The 18906-nt window shown below is 34.6% G+C and overlaps 2 protein-coding genes across 10 annotated transcripts; one reads left to right on the top strand and one right to left on the bottom strand.

The window, feature by feature from the left end:
- Nucleotides 1-65: 65 nt before the first annotated feature.
- On the bottom strand, nucleotides 66-18904 carry capt (adenylyl cyclase-associated protein 1). 8 transcript variants are annotated; one of them, XM_034327927.2, is made up of 9 exons: nucleotides 14293-16934; nucleotides 13976-14188; nucleotides 10415-10754; nucleotides 10054-10338; nucleotides 9730-9968; nucleotides 9248-9426; nucleotides 8961-9167; nucleotides 2236-2379; nucleotides 66-2159 (listed from the first exon to the last, which is right to left on the bottom strand). In XM_034327927.2, exons 1-9 carry the CDS (start codon nucleotides 14942-14944, stop codon nucleotides 2076-2078), a joined length of 2343 nt encoding a protein of 780 aa, XP_034183818.2. In that variant the 5' UTR covers nucleotides 14945-16934; the 3' UTR covers nucleotides 66-2075. The 8 variants fall into 8 exon arrangements, with proteins under 8 accessions (XP_034183818.2, XP_034183820.1, XP_034183819.1 ...); XM_034327929.2 differs by lacking the exons at nucleotides 13976-14188; nucleotides 14293-16934 and adding an exon at nucleotides 18744-18904 and having other exon boundaries at nucleotides 69-2159; XM_034327928.2 differs by lacking the exons at nucleotides 13976-14188; nucleotides 14293-16934 and adding an exon at nucleotides 17904-18086 and having other exon boundaries at nucleotides 69-2159.
- LOC117605998 (uncharacterized) lies at nucleotides 2457-8835 on the top strand. Of its 2 annotated transcripts, XM_034327925.2 has the most exons (6): nucleotides 2457-2606; nucleotides 2751-2887; nucleotides 3113-3399; nucleotides 3917-4093; nucleotides 4163-4490; nucleotides 4554-8835. In XM_034327925.2, exons 1-6 carry the CDS (start codon nucleotides 2591-2593, stop codon nucleotides 8742-8744), a joined length of 5136 nt encoding a protein of 1711 aa, XP_034183816.2. In that variant the 5' UTR covers nucleotides 2457-2590; the 3' UTR covers nucleotides 8745-8835. The 2 variants fall into 2 exon arrangements, with proteins under 2 accessions (XP_034183816.2, XP_076548563.1); XM_076692448.1 differs by lacking the exon at nucleotides 2457-2606 and having other exon boundaries at nucleotides 2825-2958.
- Nucleotides 18905-18906: the final 2 nt, after the last annotated feature.

Raw genomic sequence — 18906 nt, 5'->3', positions numbered from 1 at the left:
TGGATCATAAAGGATCAGGCGATGGTCTTGGTTCCTGAAAAAATATAAAGAATCATGGTAAGACCGTATTTAAATGGTATATTAATTTGTTTTATTAGGACAATTAGAAATAGCACTGAAAATCATATTCAGAAATAAATATTAATTATTCTCGATAATAATACTCTATCGATTATTAAAACGAAGAATGTTAGATACTACTCCGTTAACGGCAGTACGATCCTTAATGATTAAACAATAATCTCAGTCACAAATTAAATCACCACTCTGTAATCAAAGCTCATTAGTACCATTATAGAAAAATCGTATTTGTTGTTCTCGTATCTCTTTCCCACGTAAAAAGGATCAAACTGCTGAATTCATTAATTAGTCTAAATGATCTTCTGTCATTCTAGATCGTGCCTTTAAGTGTAACTCTAATATTAGATTATACCTACGATTAGCACAATGTACCGAACGGTAAAAATCACAATGTAAATTTACGTCACGTTCAAACCGCACAGCTTTTGAAAGTTTAATTAAATCACGTTTATCATGCCTTTTTATTTGTTCAAGCTGTTTATGTTTTCTTCTTATTCATCTCTCAAACGATTAACACCATCAAGACTTTTGCACAATCATTTTGATTATTTTGCATTCACGCGTTATCCCACTAAGAACGTATGAAAAAAATTCTCGAAAATTCTTCAAACATGCGCTCGCGTTCGATCGAATATTAGTCATTAAATAAATTTCACTCTATTTACATGTCGTGAACATTTATCAATTCGGAAGACTCCTCGAACAAATGATCGAACTTTGAAAATCTGCAAACACGAAGCAATTCGATGAAATAAATAAAGAACAGCTAGGAAATGAGAGAGATAAATATTTACTGCAAAAGTCTAGAAGGTAATATATCAAACTATTGATATGACGTTACTAATACTTTATAAATTACTCATGAATGCTTCCTGATTTTCATTTTCACGGATATACGCCACAACTGAAAAGTATTTACCCAGATACGTTTCGTGTTAATAATTCAGCTCTCCTACATTAAAATTTCTAAAAGGACAGGTATAACAGCTTCTGTACTGGTTAGAGATTCTTTAATCTTACAGGTAAGAGTATTTCATAGATTTAAAAAAAATCTATCATAAAAATCATTAATCGCAAAGAACGCACTAGGTGAAATGAAAATCCGATTAATATTCTAAAGAATATTAGTTAGAAGAATATAAAAAAGAACTAACACTGAGGAAATACTTTTTAGATATAGCATATAAATCGCTTGATGCTCTTCTCGCACTGGAAACACTGGGTGGCAATTCCTTTTATCGGGACGACTGAAATCTTGACGGATTCGATATGGACAAAAGTTCGAACGCGATAAAAAAGTGGTGTAAATGTATAAAAGTCCGATTCGCGGATTAGAAAAACTTTTGTCCATACCCTAATATTACGATCCGACGTACAGTCTCCTTATTTCAGCACCAACGTGCGTGTGATAACAATTTCGTGAAGATTATTGATTCTATTTAACATTACCACCTTTTGGCAAACGAATCACAGAATAATTAGAAATTTCTTTAATTAACTCTATATTACAAACAACATATTCGGTTTTAATCGAATATCTGCATGTATGCGCGTAGTGAGGTGAAGATAAAAGGAGCGCGCCTTTACCGACAGAGGGGATAATACCGACGCACGATCTGCATTACCATCGCCCCATAACTAATATAAATTTGACAAGACTCGTTCAACCGAACACGGTTTTAACTTGAATCGAAATTTCTATTTAAAGAGAATCTATAATCTTCGTGAAATGCCTTTAACACCATTGAAACGGATAGAGAACTGTTTGAAAACATCATTTAATCGAATTATCTAGTTGAATTCTACGATTTCGAAAATGAAACTCCCGTACCCATTCTCTAGCTTCCTTCCTATCTCTCCTACTTCTTAAATTAATCGAAGAAGCAATAAATAATAAATCGGTGATTCCTCTGAAGATGATACCCTAATGAGCTGTACTCTTTAGACAGACGTTTAGCTTATGCTATAAGAGTTAATCGAATCGCCAATTTCTTTTAACCCAATGAATCGACCGCGATCGTGCTGAGACCCTTTGGACTGATGGTGGTTTTGAATTGTTCTGGTATGGGATACTCCGCCTGTAAGAATATAGAAAAACAACAAGATATGAATATATGTATATTCAACATTATTAATTATTTTAAAATAATTTACATAATCTCCATTTCCTTGGGGTATCATCACGTTCATCTCGCTGGATTTGCTGCTGATGAATTCCACGTTCATTGATTCCGAGCTCAAGTACATTTGACAACCGTCTGTTTTATCGATGGATATAGTGGGGACTTTTCCAAGTACCTGCAATCAATGATGATGAAACAAATAAATGAAATTAATCTGATATAAAAGTTGACAAATTGTGTATACACGCTATAGATACACGACGAGAAAGGAACAGCTGCGAGTCGCGGTTTCTTTCGATTTCTCTCGTTTCCCGTAGTTCACATCCTGAATAGTTAAATAGATGAATTGATTGTACACTAAATAGCATCTGATAATCATTTTCAAAATGCACTGGCAATTTGGTAAGCTTTTCCATATACTCATAGAGTACACAGGGACTATGTACAATCCCTATAATAAGAAAATTGTACAACACCTACTTTACTGATGACTGCAAAAGTCGTATTATAAATTCTGAAACGTATAATTTGTATACGTATAAACAGGCGGAAACCTGGAACCCGTGCAAATGATTTGTGAACTCAACTGGAAGCAATGCCCTAAAGCAATCGCAAATTATATTTGGGACGAGATCGTAACCGATGTCCTCGACTGCTTGAACAACGAAAGCATAATCTGGCGGGTACAGAGAATTATTATTATTGAATTGAAACGAATTAGAGCGACTTAGAGGTTTATGAACATAGCGATCAGGTAAGTTGTTGAAATTTGATTAGACATTTTCATTTTTACTTCTATCTGAACGCTATGTTCACGATTTTATAAACTGAACCTTAGAAAGAAAGAATAAAATAAACGTTTCTGTCCTGACGAGTGTTAATGTGTTTACTTTTTTTTTTTTTTCAAGATTTTAGCAGTATTACTCGCGTGTATCATGTTACTGCATATAATATCCTGCAGAACAAAAGAATATATTGAGACTACTGTAGATAAAGAGATGCTTAACAAAGTCGGATACAAAATGGAAGACCTAGAACTAAAAGTTAATATACTGACATACAAAATGCAATATGGATGTTGGCCATTGCCTCATCAAGTCAAGAAATCGAACTTCAGGAAACATTTGAGAAATCTTAGGCTAACCATGTCCAGTCCGAACGATCGAAATAATTGGATAAAACATGTGCTGTTAAGGTACATAAATATGTTAAAGTATTCTAATCAGTGGCGGCTCGCGTATAGGCACTGTGGAGCTGCAGCACCCCGTATTTCCACTTGATATTATCGATAACATTTAATATAATGAGTCCTTTTTTCCTTAATTCTTTCTTTATACTTGTACAATATATAATCCTTATGCTTAATGTCAGTAGCCATCCCCTAGTTTATGAAAAAGATAAAAAATCTTCGTATGGAACTGTGCGCTTCACAGTTTCAGTGGCGCGCTATTGACTGTGCGCGCATGCGCACATAGGAAGCTGCGCGTGACGCTGCGTAGGAGAGCACTGTCGCTCTCGCAGTGGCGGTTTTTTTAAAACAAAGGCTACAAAATTTTCTGGAGCAGCACCCCGACTAATTCTAGCTATGGGTCGCCACTGATTCTAATAGAAAATAATTTGTAACAAAGCTACTAGATCATCAACATTCCACGCAGCATAGAACACGACGAAGCAATTAAATTATTTATTAAAACAATAAATTATTTTTCTAGTCCAAGAAGAAACGAGTCGTATGCTTCGTACCCAAAATACGATTATCGTTCGACGCATGGCCTAACAGAACTGTTCGATGCAAGGAAAAAGATCGTGTATCCGTATCTTCGGCAAGAGAACTTGCCAGTAGAGCGTAGCAGTAAATCATCGAAAAGTAGCAGCGATAAATCTCTAAAGTACCATTAACCGTTTAACGTACGATCCCTATAAATGTCAATGGTGTGTCAAGTTTAACTCTTTTCCAGACTGAATTCGATATTCAAAAGAAAACTGAACAGAAACGTTCGAGAAGCGTCGATAAACGAACGTTTCGAGATGCAAAATCGAAACGCTATATCGCTTCCGTTGTTCTCGAGAAATAGAAACAATAAATCCACAAATAAACTGAGCAAAGATTCGAGACGTTTCAAGAGCAAGATAATGACCGGAGCTTGCAAGGAGTTCGTGAAAACCATGGACGAGTGTAAAAGATACTTGAAGGAATTACACGACAGCAATAAAAATCTTGGCTTAGTTTGTACTTCCTCTAACACAAGCGACGAATCCTCCATCAAAGATTGGTCAGAGATACAGGTAAAGCGAGTGAGATAATTTTAGAAAATAATAATAATAAGTACATATCTGATTTTCTTACAGCAACAAAAGTGTGAGAAAGAGAACAAGACCGATAAGACCAATAAGGAAGAAACAGATTTGAAGAAAACAGATACAAGACAAAAAACTAATGAACAGTGTTTAAAACTGTCTAACGACATTTGTCCCACACTAAAATTCAGCGATAAACGCATAGTTCCGTCCAAAATGAATATAACATTTTGCACCGACATGTTCCCGCCACAATCCGTCTCGAACATGTTAATAACAGAAGAACCGTGTAACCGAACGAAATTCATAAAAACGTCTCAGGAGGCTCTGTACCGAGTGAAGAGAAAACTGGAAAGTCTGCACAATGTCTTACGCATGTACGAGATGCAGAATATAGAAGCAAAAGCATCGGCAGGGTTGCAAGAAAGTAATAATAAAATAAAGAGTATCTGTCAGAACGTTGTGAAGACAATCGTCTCTGCTACAACAGAGGCCGACAAGTGGAACGATAGTAAGAAAAATAGAGTGAATTTTAATATCGACACCAGAAAGAACCCCGATGAAGCGCAATGTACAATGTACAACAGCTCGGAACATGACAGCGATGCAACAGCTAAAAGTTCAATGGGATCTGTTCACAGTTACTCCGCTACGTTCGACGCTTGTCCGATCAATGATCCTCGGTACTTGTTTCCGAACAGGTGCGAAACAAATATATACCCTTCCATCGCTAAATTGGGCTTGATGCACGACAGAAAAATTGTATACTCTTCTAGCAGTAAATATGGAAAGATACCTGAAAGAGTATATTATACTATTTCATCCGATTCAGATGAAGGTAAAGACGTTAAGAAAAAAACAGAAATAAGGGTAAAGAAACATTTAGACCCCCTACCAGATATGTACATTGATAAGAATGAAGAAAAATCATTTGGCTTCTCTGATCAATATCCAGTTCCAATGGAAACCGATGAAGACTTGATGATAATGTCGCCGACATCAAGCCATACAGAGATGTCAAAGGATAGCGAGTCTGAAGATAAATCCACAGCACTGTTGCTACAAGAAGCACTGCAATTTAAGAAAGCATTGTTAACACGTGTTGAACTTGAAAAAGTATGCTACATAGAGCAGAAGAAAGATGATACGAATGATCAAACTGAATGTGACAAGTACACTTACGTTAACAATAATCTTCAATCAAAGTTCCTGGATATCATAACGGAGGAACAGTCTGTCAGTAGTTCTACCGACAAAACCAGTCGAACTTACATGTTTTATAATGTAAAACAAGAGAAAGAACAGCCACGCTCTTCTATGGTTAATAATAATATACCAGAAATTAGGGATTCATGTACGTATAAAGAATGTTTGAATTCAAAAGACAATCTTAATTCGCCTTCAGAATATTTCAGTTTCACTAATATAATCCAAGAAAACAAGAACCAATTACCTGAACTGAAACACAATTACTTTCAACAAAATGTACCTACACAAATGATTCCTAGTAATGTGCAAATAAAATGTTTTAAAGATGTTTCAGGAAAGTCTAATGTAAAACTTACAGAAATGCATTACGCAAACTGCTTGAATGCTTCGAATACAGATACGAATAAGCAGAAAATTTGTTACGAATACATAAATGAGAAAGAGAACTTTGGGAAGCAATTATTATATTTGAATAACAGAAGTAAGTTTATGAATCAAAGTATTCATAGCGTGGAATTGTATTCAGAAAATTTAGACGAAGCTATTCTAAATGAAGAAAATGAAAATTCAGGCGCAGGTGTAACTAATTTCTTAAACTCTGAACAATATATTAATGTGACCTACGATAAAGGCACAAACGACAGTGTAATAAATACAAAGATAAATGTAACGAATAATGAGAAATACATTAAAGATAACGAAATTCCAATGCACATTCCAAATTTTAATTTAAAAAGACATCCGGGTGCATGTTCGCTGATCGAACAAGTGCTAGTAGCAGACATAGGAAAAGAAGCAGAAACGAATATGATGCTTGAAAATGATAATGAAATATACGAACTCTCGGCCACCGAAAGTAAAGAAACTTCAACTGAAACGAATCTAATACAGGATTCATTAACATCAAGCATCAATCAGTCGAACGATTCTAATATTCCTGAACCACCATCTGTAACAGTATTGATTAATAAATCATTAGAGGAAGAGAAATTAAATTTAAATTGGTTAAATGTCAATCGTAAGTTCAGTGACGATTGTGTTAATGAAACGAACATAAAAACATCGTCAACGAACACAATTACTCTTCTAAAATATGATACAGCAAATACGAAAAATTACTCTAAAAAGGAAACAACATACGATAATCATCACGATCAAAACACTCAACTGAAGGATGAAAATAAAAATTCAATCACAGGAAATCTATTTGCAAATCTGGGTAAAGAAGATTTGAATAACGAGGCGGACTACTACAAATCTTATACCACCCTCGTTTCTCCACACAGTAGTTTATATTTTACAGATGAGGCCTCAAGTTCCACTATAAAATTGAACAGCCATTCGGTGAGTCTTGAAAACCATTTACATTCAAATTTATATATACAGAAAAATAATGAAGGAAAGCTTAAAGATGAAGATTTAAAAGGCATTAAAAACGCAGAAACTGCGTCAAACGAGAACAAAAAAATGAATGTTACAATTACAAGAAATAATGAAGAAACATCTAAACAAACATTATCAAACTGTGAGAGCAATGTGTACAGTAAAAATGATTTACCTTCTCCTAAAAATGATATAAAAAGCACAAATGTATTAGAAACTGAAATACCTGACAGTAATAACTCTAACTTGTTATCGTCAAAAACTATGAATGTTACGCCTAACAAAATAGAATCTAATTTATTGTTAGATTCCATGGAAAGATTAAATGTAGACCACAAATATTTCTCACCTAATACCTCGCCTCGTGAAATTTTTCCAGCAGAAACGAATCAACATGAATCGGTAAAATCAAAAAGTCACGAAAGCTATACTCCAAAATTAGAAAAATTGGAGAAGTCAGACCTAAGATTCGAGCTGTTGAGCAGCGATCAAATCAGAAGTGAAAGTAATAAAAATTCTGCTGAGCCAAGACGTGCTGTAGAAAATAATATTAAGCTAGATAGAAAAAGATCCCGATCACAAACAAGCTTTCGAACGAACCAAATACCAAAACAAGTTGCTTCACGATCACACGAATCTCCGGTAAGCAGTATAAGTACCATAAATGATACAAAATCGCTGGAAAATAAATTGAAATTAAAAGATCATATAAAATGTTTATCACCAACGCCGAAGACTTCTTCAAAGTCTTGTATACCAATTCTGAAAAGCAGACTAGAGGCAGCTCGTCGATCAGATAATGAAACACGACCTAAAAGTCCGATGAGAGGACCATTAACGATGACTATGTTCTGGAAAGATAATTTATGTAATAAAAACGACAATGTAATGGACGAGATACAAGTAGAAGGTAAATCAGAGAGTAATAATCAATATATAAAATTAAACAACAGCTGTGTAGAAAAATCAGATGGTAATAATAATCGTACTGATACTACGAAATCACCAAGTATCGTACAAAATACAATTAAAAATGCTGGTAATAATATTGCTCAGCAGGAACAAGTGGTAATATACGTTAATATATTCACAAAACAAGATCATAATACAACAAAAATTGTAGATCCAAATAAATTTTTGGAATATATTAAAAATAGAGAATTAAATATACAAAAAGAAGTAGAAAGTGAAGATAAGATAAAGAATGAAATTCACGAAGCCCCGACAGAAAATGAAAATAGTAGGATGCATAAAATTGTTACTATCGTTTCTTCTGTTATAAATGGCAACGAATTAGATCAGCAAAATGCATCTACCATTAAAACCCAAAGTGGATCGATGTTCAATATTTTAACGAACGATCAATTAAAAAATCTGTGCTTTCTTTCCGTCGAACAACGAGAAATCGACGTGACCGCTAAACCATCTGTTATCGATACAAGTACTTCGATCTCGGATTTAGAAAATGTTTTAGGTCAATCGGACAGCGTATTAAATAAGTTTCAAATATGCGGAATACCTAGAGAACTGAACAACGAAGAATACGTAACATTATTGGAGATCCTTCATCAAGAGGCAAATTTTGTACACCTACAAGAATTGCAAAATATCTGCAAAAAGCTCGTGTCAGAAGATTTAAAATCAAAGTGACAATACTATTATCCATTGTTAAATTCATAATTGACGATCATTGCTATACATTTTTAATACCATACCTTTATTTTCTGATACAGGACGTGTACTCCATGTAATTATATTATGTATATACGTATACGTTTGGAAACAAATATATTTTTTACATATTACACCAAATCTATGGTACGTGAGCTCATTTTTTTATTTGTAAAAAAAAAAAATTAAACATACCTGCATTTGTACGCTCTGGCAGTTGACAAATTCGATGCTCGACACAAGAGAATCGAATACCACAGACGACTTACGACACGAATCCATGACAATGGAGTTAACTTTGCCTTTGATAACTAAAGTACTGTCTTGACATCGGAACATGTAAATCACGTTGTTCATTTCTACATTATCAATCAGCAGATCTTTGTTGCCTTTATGATATTCCTAGAGTAATAAATAAATTTACATTTGTAAATAAAGTAGATCTTTTTAGCAGGCTAAAAGAATAAATACCAATTACATACCACGAGCCATTTCTTTCCATCCCTAGTAAATACTGGTGGTTTGTCAATTGGCGCATTTGCAGGCGGTACGATTTTTGTTGGTATAGAATTACCAACTAATGGTGCTTTAAATGGTGCCGGACCAGTCCTCAAAGAAGGATTTTTATGCGTCTGCATATCAGATGTTACTTTCTTTAAATCTATAAAATCAATCGATTAGTTTAATCAATTTTACTGCTTAATTGAATTTTTAATATGTTACCCCTTTCGCTGCCACGATGGTCCCATGGGACCGCCGCTTGTCTTTTCATTTGGGCCATGGTGGTCACGGGTGACTACCACTAAGAAAAATGTGCTACTGGCAAGATTGTACCGTTATTTTAATATATTTCGCAGTTCTTTGCCATTATAAAATTTTTAATATGAAATTTGTATCGTAGCCCACTGATGTAAGTTCAAAAATGCGCGTGGCAGCGAAAGGGTTACTATCGCGCTATATTTACTCTTTGTAATAGCTTCTCCCTGATTGATTTCGGCGAAAAGAGCACTTCTATCATCGGCGATATTGGCTGGCGCGACATCAGCCATGGGCATACATGGTGGTGGTGGTGGTGGTATGCCTACTGGTGCAGAGCCAGTTTTTGCCCACACTAGTCCTGTTGTGTGATGCTGACGTACATACTGTTGAAGATCACTTAGCGTTTGTACCCAAGCCTTGCACCATTCGACATGTACTTTATCTCTGTAAATACAAAAGAATAACCGTTATCAAAATAATTGAAAAAAATTTCATGTTATCGTTTTAATCGCCCATAATGCACGCTTACTTTTCTTTCCAATCTTTTAACACCCGATTGGTATAAAACTGTCCAGCATCGTTCATTTCTTTTACATAAGGTGCTGGCGTAGGCGAGACAGCAACCCATCCTAAAGCTGGAATACTCTCACTTATCGCTGACAAATGGTTGAAAAACTGAGAGCCTCTATTCTTTTCACGAAACTCTTGAATCTGTTGAATTTGTGTAGAAGTAGGTCCAAGAAGACCGACCTGTTCTGTTTGATTTGTTGGGGCTGGACGAGTAGCCGCAGTTCGAATAAATTCAAGCTGAATTCTATTAAAGAAATATTAATTATTAAACTACTTGAGCGCACTGAAAATCTGAAATGGGATAGTGACAGATTACGTACTGAAATGCTTTTTCTACAAGCTTACTATGAGTAGCTACATCTCCGCCAATCTTTGCACTCAATTGCAAATATTCGTTTACAGGACCAGCTAAAAGATCTTCATAGCCTGCGACTGACATACTGATAACTTGGTTTGTTGAACGGACAGGTGAAGAAAGCTGTACCGATTCACTGTTTTTCACTGGCTGAGACCTCTTTGGCGATGGTGTATTTGTTTGAGCAGCGGAGTCCTGAGTTTCAGTTACAGGCTGTCCTCTTACGTTCTCCAATCTTTTAGTAACGCTCTCCAATCTATTTACCAGTTCTTCCAAGTGATCCTCTTTGTCGTTACCTTCACAGCCTTTAATGTAAAACAGATTTTATAAAGTACTATAGAAAAATCAATGTAATGTTATAAATATTTAAAAAAATAATAAATTCTATTAATAAAATAACTACATTCCTTAATTATTTATCATTAATCAGCTTAATATCAACTTAGAAACAGTAATTGGAAAAAAGTACACTCCAGAAACTTCACGTTTACAATGAGTATATTAAATATAGAACAAGTTTATAAATAGTTATGTCAACATCCACAGCCATTAAATCATTATGTTGCAAGTAAATGTTAGAAATAGATTGGTGTTTTCTTGAAAGCATATAAAATATTTGCATAGTATAAATTTATGAAAATCGTTCTTATATATGTATTTTAAATTTAAATACTTTATGTAAATTGCATAAAATGAAATGACCAGAATATTAATTTGTTCCATACAATATATAGTTTCAAGGATTCAATAAAACTTGATAGAATATACATGCATACAAAGAAATTAATTCGTTATCGTGGCTTCAGTTTAGCATCCAACAATGTGCCACTTCTTATAAATTACACTTGCTCTATTTATTATTAAATTATCACTACAGCAGAGGCAGTAGGATCGTTCCTGCAAGAGCTCGTCTTTTCAGAAACTCGTGAAGAACTAAACCACGGTTCTAATGATATTCGACGCGAGTATGTGCCGGCCTATTCTTAGGAAATCTGCGAAAATTGAATCATGCGTGGGTAGATAGCATTTCGTATGGATTTCACGTGTTCACAAATTCTGGGCAATTAAACATTTCTCGTATGCTTAATATAAATATAGATAAAGAAACTTAACCGACATTTTATCAAAAATTATAAGTACAAAAGAAACATATGCATAGTTTATGCTTATAATTAAGAAAGAAAGGAATGTCCTGTACGAAAAAGCGTTGAAAAGAATAAACTGTCAGAAACAGTTATTGTTTACCGCTATATAAATTGCTGGAAAAACACGTTTACCTTCTTTTGTTTATTGTGAAAAAAACTATTCGTTAAAGAACACGGTTGAGTTGAAAGGTAAATAGGTCAGACTATAAAAATAGAATTACTAAGGACAGAACACTACACCGGACGGTAACAATATATAAAACGGTGAAAAGTTTTGAGTGTTGAGTTCTTTGCGGTAACTCGGAAACAAATGATTGTACGGGACGACAGCCCCCAAGGTAATATTCTTACATATGTACAGTGGGTCACAAAATTATTCCCTCACCGTTTAAAACAGAATATCTCGTTTAAAATTAGACCAAATGACGAGAGGTTTCTCGAGAAGCTATACAAATTAATTTACTAAAATATGTGCTTTTGTCGTTTTACAAAATTAAAACTTGGCAAAATCCTGAAAAAAAATAGTAAAAGGCAATTTTTGAACTTTTTTATTTGAGCCTGTAATGAAAATTTAAAATATGACATTTGTAAATTTGAGTATGTTGTGTATGCTGAAAATTTCATCGAGATCGGTGAATGCACTGAGAAGTTACAAGTAATTAAAATTTCTGAAAACCGTGACTTTTCATCTAAGAACGTGACTTGAATGTTCTTAAATAAAAAATCACGATTCTCGGAAATTTTAATTACTAGTAACTTCTCAGTGCATTCACCGATCTCGATGAAATTTTCAGCACACACATAACTTATTTGAATCTACGAAAGACATATTTTAAATTTTCATTAGAGGCTCACATAAAGAAGTTGAAAAATTACCCTTCACTATGTTTTCTCACGGTTTCAACAAATTGTAATTTTAAAAAAAAACAAAAGCACATATCTCAGTAAATTAATTTTTATAGCTTCTCAAGAAACCTTAAGGCATTTGGTCGAATTTTAAATGAGGTATTCTGTTTTAAACGGTGAGCGAATAATTTTGTGACACACTGTAGTTACATGTACTTTTTGTATGTGTATACTTGAGCTATAGAGTATCCTGATATACTATCCATGACATTTAAAAGGTTTCTCTTAACCACGACTCCAGGGTATCCGCGAAATCATACATTTGCGTAACTTACTGCATATCTGGATAAATAAAAGACACATATTTATTGTATGTGAAATTTTGAAAAATCATGCCATACCAAAACTATAGGGTTATCCAAATTCAGTGTCACATCTTCAAATTGAAATAAAACGCAAAGCAGGGCTGGGCCTAGGCAGACTAGGCAGCCGCCTAGGGCCCCCATAAGACAAATCTAAATTAGTTATACAAGCTTTAATGTTAATTTTATAAATTTTATTTGAGGTACTTAATTAATTAATTCTTATTTCTTAATTTATTTCCCACCAAAGGTTACATATCCCTTCACCCTTGATTTGAGGGTATGTACTTTTTTTATGTCATATATGTGAAGGGGCCCTTTTTTCAGAGCTCTCCTCGGACCCCCAAAATCTCAGGACCGGCCCTGACACAAAGTATTTGATTTTTGTATGGTTACTTTATTTTAATACAAAGTCTATTTTATGACATTAATTATGAAAAATAATATCATTCAACGGTCCTTCTCCACTTTTTTTTGCGAGGTTGATACGTTTGACCAAATTTAACGAACGAGTAATTTTTCACGAGGAGGGGACACTAATTGCCACCAAGATCAGGTGATTTAACACCATTAGATTTTTTTATGGAGTTTATGGAAAATAAAGTTTACGCCAATAATCCAAAGACTATTGACCAGCTGAGCAACAAAATCACAGTCGCTATTGATGAAATTGAATTTCACTTGTGTGAAAATATAATGAAAAATTGAGTAGAGCCCCTGAAAAAGTAGCTCTAATAAAATTTATAAAATTAACATTAAAGCTTGTATAACTAATTTAGATTTGCATTTACATCGATTAATATTCAAGTAAGCATTACTCTTCTTGCATTCTTAGACGCAAAATCGTCTTATGGGGGCCCTGAACCTTGGGAAACCCTAGACGACCGCCTAGTTTGCCTAGACCCATGGCCAGCCCTGAAATTGGGTGAAACGCATCAGGCCCGTGAAAAATGTCGAGGAGGACATTTAAATAATATTGTCTTTGATAATTAATACAAAAAGCACATACTTCTCATTTTATTTCAATTTGAAGATGTGACACTAAATTTGGATAACCCTATTATAATGAAAGAATATTAATTTCAGGCGTACTTAATACACAAAAGTGAACAAAATAAATCTCAATAAGGAGTATCGATTAAATTAAGAAATTAATTTAAGATGAGCCCTAACCGGTGTGTACCATCGGTCCTAGAGGATCAAACCTCACTCTGTGCTCCGACGCATTTTGTGCGGCATGTAATAAATCGGAGAAGAATCTGTGACGTCTTAAAGCTAATTCATCGCGAGCAACCGGGGTCGCCGGTGGTTCCTGCATTCCGCTGCATTCTTCCGAATCATGTTCACCATCTTCATCCTCCGATAGCCAGCGAGGATCGGACGAAACTGCGCGTCGTACATTTCAATATAAAAAAAAAAATGAGAAAATTACATTTTTTTAATTTTTATAAACAAAAAGAGAGTGTACGTCGCATCAATAAAAATTATACCTGTCGGAATCTTTTTATCTGAATTGGTATCGTTCGGACAAGCCTCGAAAACAGAATCGTCGCCTTCGTCCTCTGGCCCGTCATCGATCGTTCTTTCGATATACGCAGAAGAGTTGTAAAGATTCGTTTTAACGGTGCTAGGAAGGCCAGAATTCAATATCACCTTCATCAATCCACCCCCGCTATCATCGTTTGCACTTATATTATCACCTTCATTCGTTCCTCCATTTTCATTTAAATCCTTCGTTCCATTTGCCTCTTCCTTTCCCTCTTTCGTTCGATCGACCGCATTTCCGATACCATCGTCAACCTCTTTCCCGTTCGATTTCCCTATCGATTCCTTCTTTGATCGAGAGTTATCGTTTACTTCGTCGCGTTTACCGGAGGGCAACGGACTCTTGACAGTCAAATCGTCAACTACTTCGGTGGAACTATTTTCCATCGATGGAGAAACTTTCTCGAATCTTTGCAAATCACCGTTCAGCTTCTCGTCCCGGTTGATCAAACCGTTTTCCTCTGTTCTCGTCGAATCGATGACGGCAACCACCTGCAAGTCCGCCACTTTCTGACTTCGCTTCGGCGTCGATTTCGTCACCTCGCCGTTCGGCTTCTCCTTCTTTGTACTCTTGTTACACACACAGCATTTAAACATCGTCAATATTGATTATAGATTTTCGTTGTATCAGCAATAAACCCTATCGGCGCTTTTATGTTGTGAACCTCGGTGGTTTTTCAAACGATATACCACCCTCTGTACGTTCGATCTATCGTTTGTATATTCAACGGTGTTATCGTTCACTGCGGTTGTTATCGATCCGTTGCAATCGATCGATATCGAAATGCTCAGTAGAATCAAAGCGTCTCGCTCGAATTAACGGACAGCGATAAAAGATTATCGAATGTAAATATGAAATTCGTAACAGTATAAAGTTTTAATCATAAATTCGGATTAAATATCGTACTTTGGTCAACAATCACCGTAAAAACTGACAAACACCTTTTAATATGTATAACAATTATTGACTTCTTAGCATGTAAGGATTACTGACTTTGAACATATGAAAGTTAATAACGACGAGAGCTGAACTTTACTTTAGAGGACACAAAATGTTGGACCTTTTGTTTTTTAATTCATAGTTTATGATGTGTAGAATCCAAAAATGCAGAACTTAACTCTAGGAATCCAGTGATTAAAAAGTTATGAGCGTGTAAAGTTGACACTTTTAGTGCATTTGATACGTTACTGCGACGCCATATTGGCTTCTTGTCCAATGAACGGTGTCGCTAGCTGCAGGCAGACGCATGTGGGTACCGACCACTTTAGCGGGTTTAATCAAACCGTAAATTTGATACTGACGGAGTTAGTTAGGTTTATATTTATCTTAGAGAGAAAGAGAGGGTACAGCCCATTCATTTGCTTATTGTTTCTACTGTATCAATTTTATGAGTAATTTAAATACAGCTAGCGATGGAATCCATACCCAAAAAAATTTGGTGTCCTCTAAAGTAAAGTTTAACCACGACGAGTATTAAGAACACTTTTGTAATGTTTAAAATGGAATTTTAACACTGACCCCTCACAGCCAAGGTAACCGGTATGGTACTTACTTGAATATTTTACTTTAAGCACACGTGCTGCTCGCCTTTTGCAAGCAACGGAACTAGGCAACCGAATATTTCATTCCATACGAATTTCCCACGGGAATCACGCACTATATACTCAAGTTACGTTTACTCACAGCCAACCTCCGTGCATGTACGATGTGCGTTCGTTAATGTTTAAAATTATTAATTACATGAACACTTTAGTGAAAATGGAGATACGACGATTAATTAACACCATTTGTTTTTACAGGAAACGTTAAACGGCTAACATTAACAGTCAACATATATCGAAGAAGCTATAGTTATATAACAGATATAAAATGTTTACATAATTTTTGTATAAAAACTGTTGGATTATCTCAACGACTCCTACTTCTACAATTATCACATATGAAGTAAATCAATTGTTAATCAACGTTAAATGATGTTCTTATTAAAGAAACAATATTTTTTTAATCACAAAACCTCATCTTCATCGTATTACACCCAAACAAGAAATACAACACATTTCCCCGCGAAATTTCTTCGATGGCGCGATGATCGATTGCAACAACGCCCAAGTTTATTACGTTTTTAAGATTATTCTGATAGAAACGAACTTTAAAGTATCAATTATACATGCATTTTAAACGTATACAAGGAGGCAAACAATTTTTAATCATACACGTTTATCTTGAAATATTTGATGTTATGTATCTTTTTTAATAATTTCTGATTACTGAAAATACGGAAACGCAAGGAAGCAGATCTACGCCCTTCCTACAACACACGGTACACCCTTTTAATTCTGTCACGGTTTTCATAATCGCGTAGAAAGACCGTAGTAACTTGATAGCTTATAAAAGCTAATAAGAAATACACACACAGGTAAATAACATCATAACCACATGTTGTTTCTATACATAAAAGCAACACGACATATAAGATTATGAATGGATTCAGAGAATGTTTAATCATTCATTTACTATGAATCACTTTTATCAACTCGTCTGTACACAATGTGTGATTAAGCATGTAAATCAATGCTGTCGCGAGAATGATTATTTTATACCAGCAACGGATCAAATCTTACGGAAAAAAATTGTCCGATGTGCATCAAAGTTGTACACATTTCTAACGTATTCGGTGCGTTGTTTAGGTAATGAAACGTTTACTGGACCATTTGAACTACTGCACCAGAACGCCCAAATAAAGAAGAACGTATCGCGTCACTTCTATTTATACCAATATTATTCACACTGGACAGCTGATCAAATTCGAATCAAGAAGTATACACGTTACAGTTTGAATTCAATGAAAATATCCGTAAGGGCGGAGTGTCTGCCCCGAAAAACAATCTACTTTCGAAGCAATCGGTGTAATACTCAACCGTTTCTAGTTTCGACCGGCACTCTGCGGTGCTGCCACAGGGTGGTCGAGACCCGAAATTGTTGCAAGTTTCTTGGGTAAAGAGCCACGTGCACCGCAGGACTCTCAAAATTTGACATCGTTTCTGAGCAATCTGTCCAATATCTAGTTATACCATGATTTTTCCTTCAAACTGAAGTTCTATGCCTTAGTGTCCACTTAGGAAAACTAAATACAATTGCTACTATATATTTGTTACATATATATACAGTCAGTAACTTTTATCTATTAAAAATTATTAACACTATAATGTCTTTGATACACAAGGTCAGTTTATGTTTTACAACATAAAATACAAGCAATTTTTAATACATTTTATACTACAAGTAATTTTAACACTGCTATACATATATAGTTGATTGCTTATCAAACTTAAGTGTATGTATATATAAATAACAAGTGCTGATAACAATTTTTATACTTGATATCTATTCAAGGAAAACTTGAAACAATGCTGTATTAGGAAGTATATGAACTTCAGTTACATTGATTTGGTAAATTCAATTATTATCAATTATAATATAAATGGATAATAATATCACAGCTTAAGAAATAAATAATATCGAACTTGTTGTAAACGAAAATTAATTTATACTTACGATTTTTCCACATATTTAAAACTTTTTTATAAGCACCGGGTACCATTCGAACGTCATCTTTCACCACTTCACGAATTTCGGACATTTTTTAATTTTTCAAACCGTTATACAATTATTAGAAAAAAACACCTGAGAACCAATTTGTTTGATGTGTAACTGATGAATGATAATAACGGACTCACTTCGTCAGCTTTCACGATGGAATTTTAATCTCGCGTAAGAATCACAGGACCGTATCATATAACCAACCTAATGGTATAAAATTTCAATAATTAATTTTTTCATTCAAACCATAAAATAATTAACGCCATAATTTTAAACAGCGAACAATCAAAAACGTTAATATAGATATCATGTACTATTTTCTGTGAAAAAATAGATATTCCAGTTTTTATACCAAGAATAGAAAGGCGTCTTGATTACCCAGATATTTTATTTAATAACATTTTTGTACCTCTGATATTGAAAGATATGAAAATACATTACCCAGGTGTCAATTGTCAGGTGCAGCATATAGTATGACTCACACTTGAAACGCAGCAGGAGATACACACAAGCATAACCATGTTCATAACCAATTTAAACTTACCTTTTTTATCCTTTATGAAACAAATATAAATCTAGTTCGTTCGATAATTTGCAAAGGATGTATCTCACACGCATACACATACATATAGAATGTGTGTATATATATTTATGAATAATTATAACTTTAAAATACGGATAATGTAAACTATGGAACGTCATAAATAGCAAAATGTTTTCAGACCCGTTAATATGTACCTAGCGGCTGTGGCATGTATTAATACAGACTTATTTACACAAAATAAGTAAACTTACCTGTTAATACAAAGTTTTATTAAAGTTCAGCAATATCTACACTGTCACTTGATGACAATCGATTCAACAACACAACAAACACAACGCACAAGTGGCAAGAGTTCAATCTGACAACATTACTACACACACTGGGGCGTTTGCCGGATACCGGAAGTACTAGTTC

Source organism: Osmia lignaria, chromosome 2, assembly GCF_051020975.1.
Source record: "Osmia lignaria lignaria isolate PbOS001 chromosome 2, iyOsmLign1, whole genome shotgun sequence".
In the NCBI taxonomy this organism is placed as follows: domain Eukaryota; kingdom Metazoa; phylum Arthropoda; class Insecta; order Hymenoptera; family Megachilidae; genus Osmia; species Osmia lignaria.
Note: the sequence above shows the minus strand (reverse complement) of the source record. Positions and strands in the feature narration are given on the sequence as shown.

What these genes read in the sequence shown, in the direction of transcription:
- LOC117605998 (XM_034327925.2), top strand. An exon ending in AGCAGCGATAAATCTCTAAA is followed by an intron (nt 4,094 to 4,162) that starts GTACCATTAACC and finishes ACTCTTTTCCAG; the next exon opens with ACTGAATTCGATATTCAAAA. An exon ending in AAGATTGGTCAGAGATACAG is followed by an intron (nt 4,491 to 4,553) that starts GTAAAGCGAGTG and finishes ATTTTCTTACAG; the next exon opens with CAACAAAAGTGTGAGAAAGA.
- capt (XM_034327927.2), bottom strand. Translation starts at nt 14,944, where the DNA reads ATGTTTAAATGCTGTGTGTGTAACAAGAGTACAAAGAAGGAGAAGCCG. An exon ending in GGGAGAAGCTATTACAAAGA is followed by an intron (nt 9,427 to 9,729) that starts GTAAATATAGCG and finishes TTGATTTTATAG; the next exon opens with ATTTAAAGAAAGTAACATCT. An exon ending in GCCAGAGCGTACAAATGCAG is followed by an intron (nt 2,380 to 8,960) that starts GTATGTTTAATT and finishes CATTGATTGCAG; the next exon opens with GTACTTGGAAAAGTCCCCAC.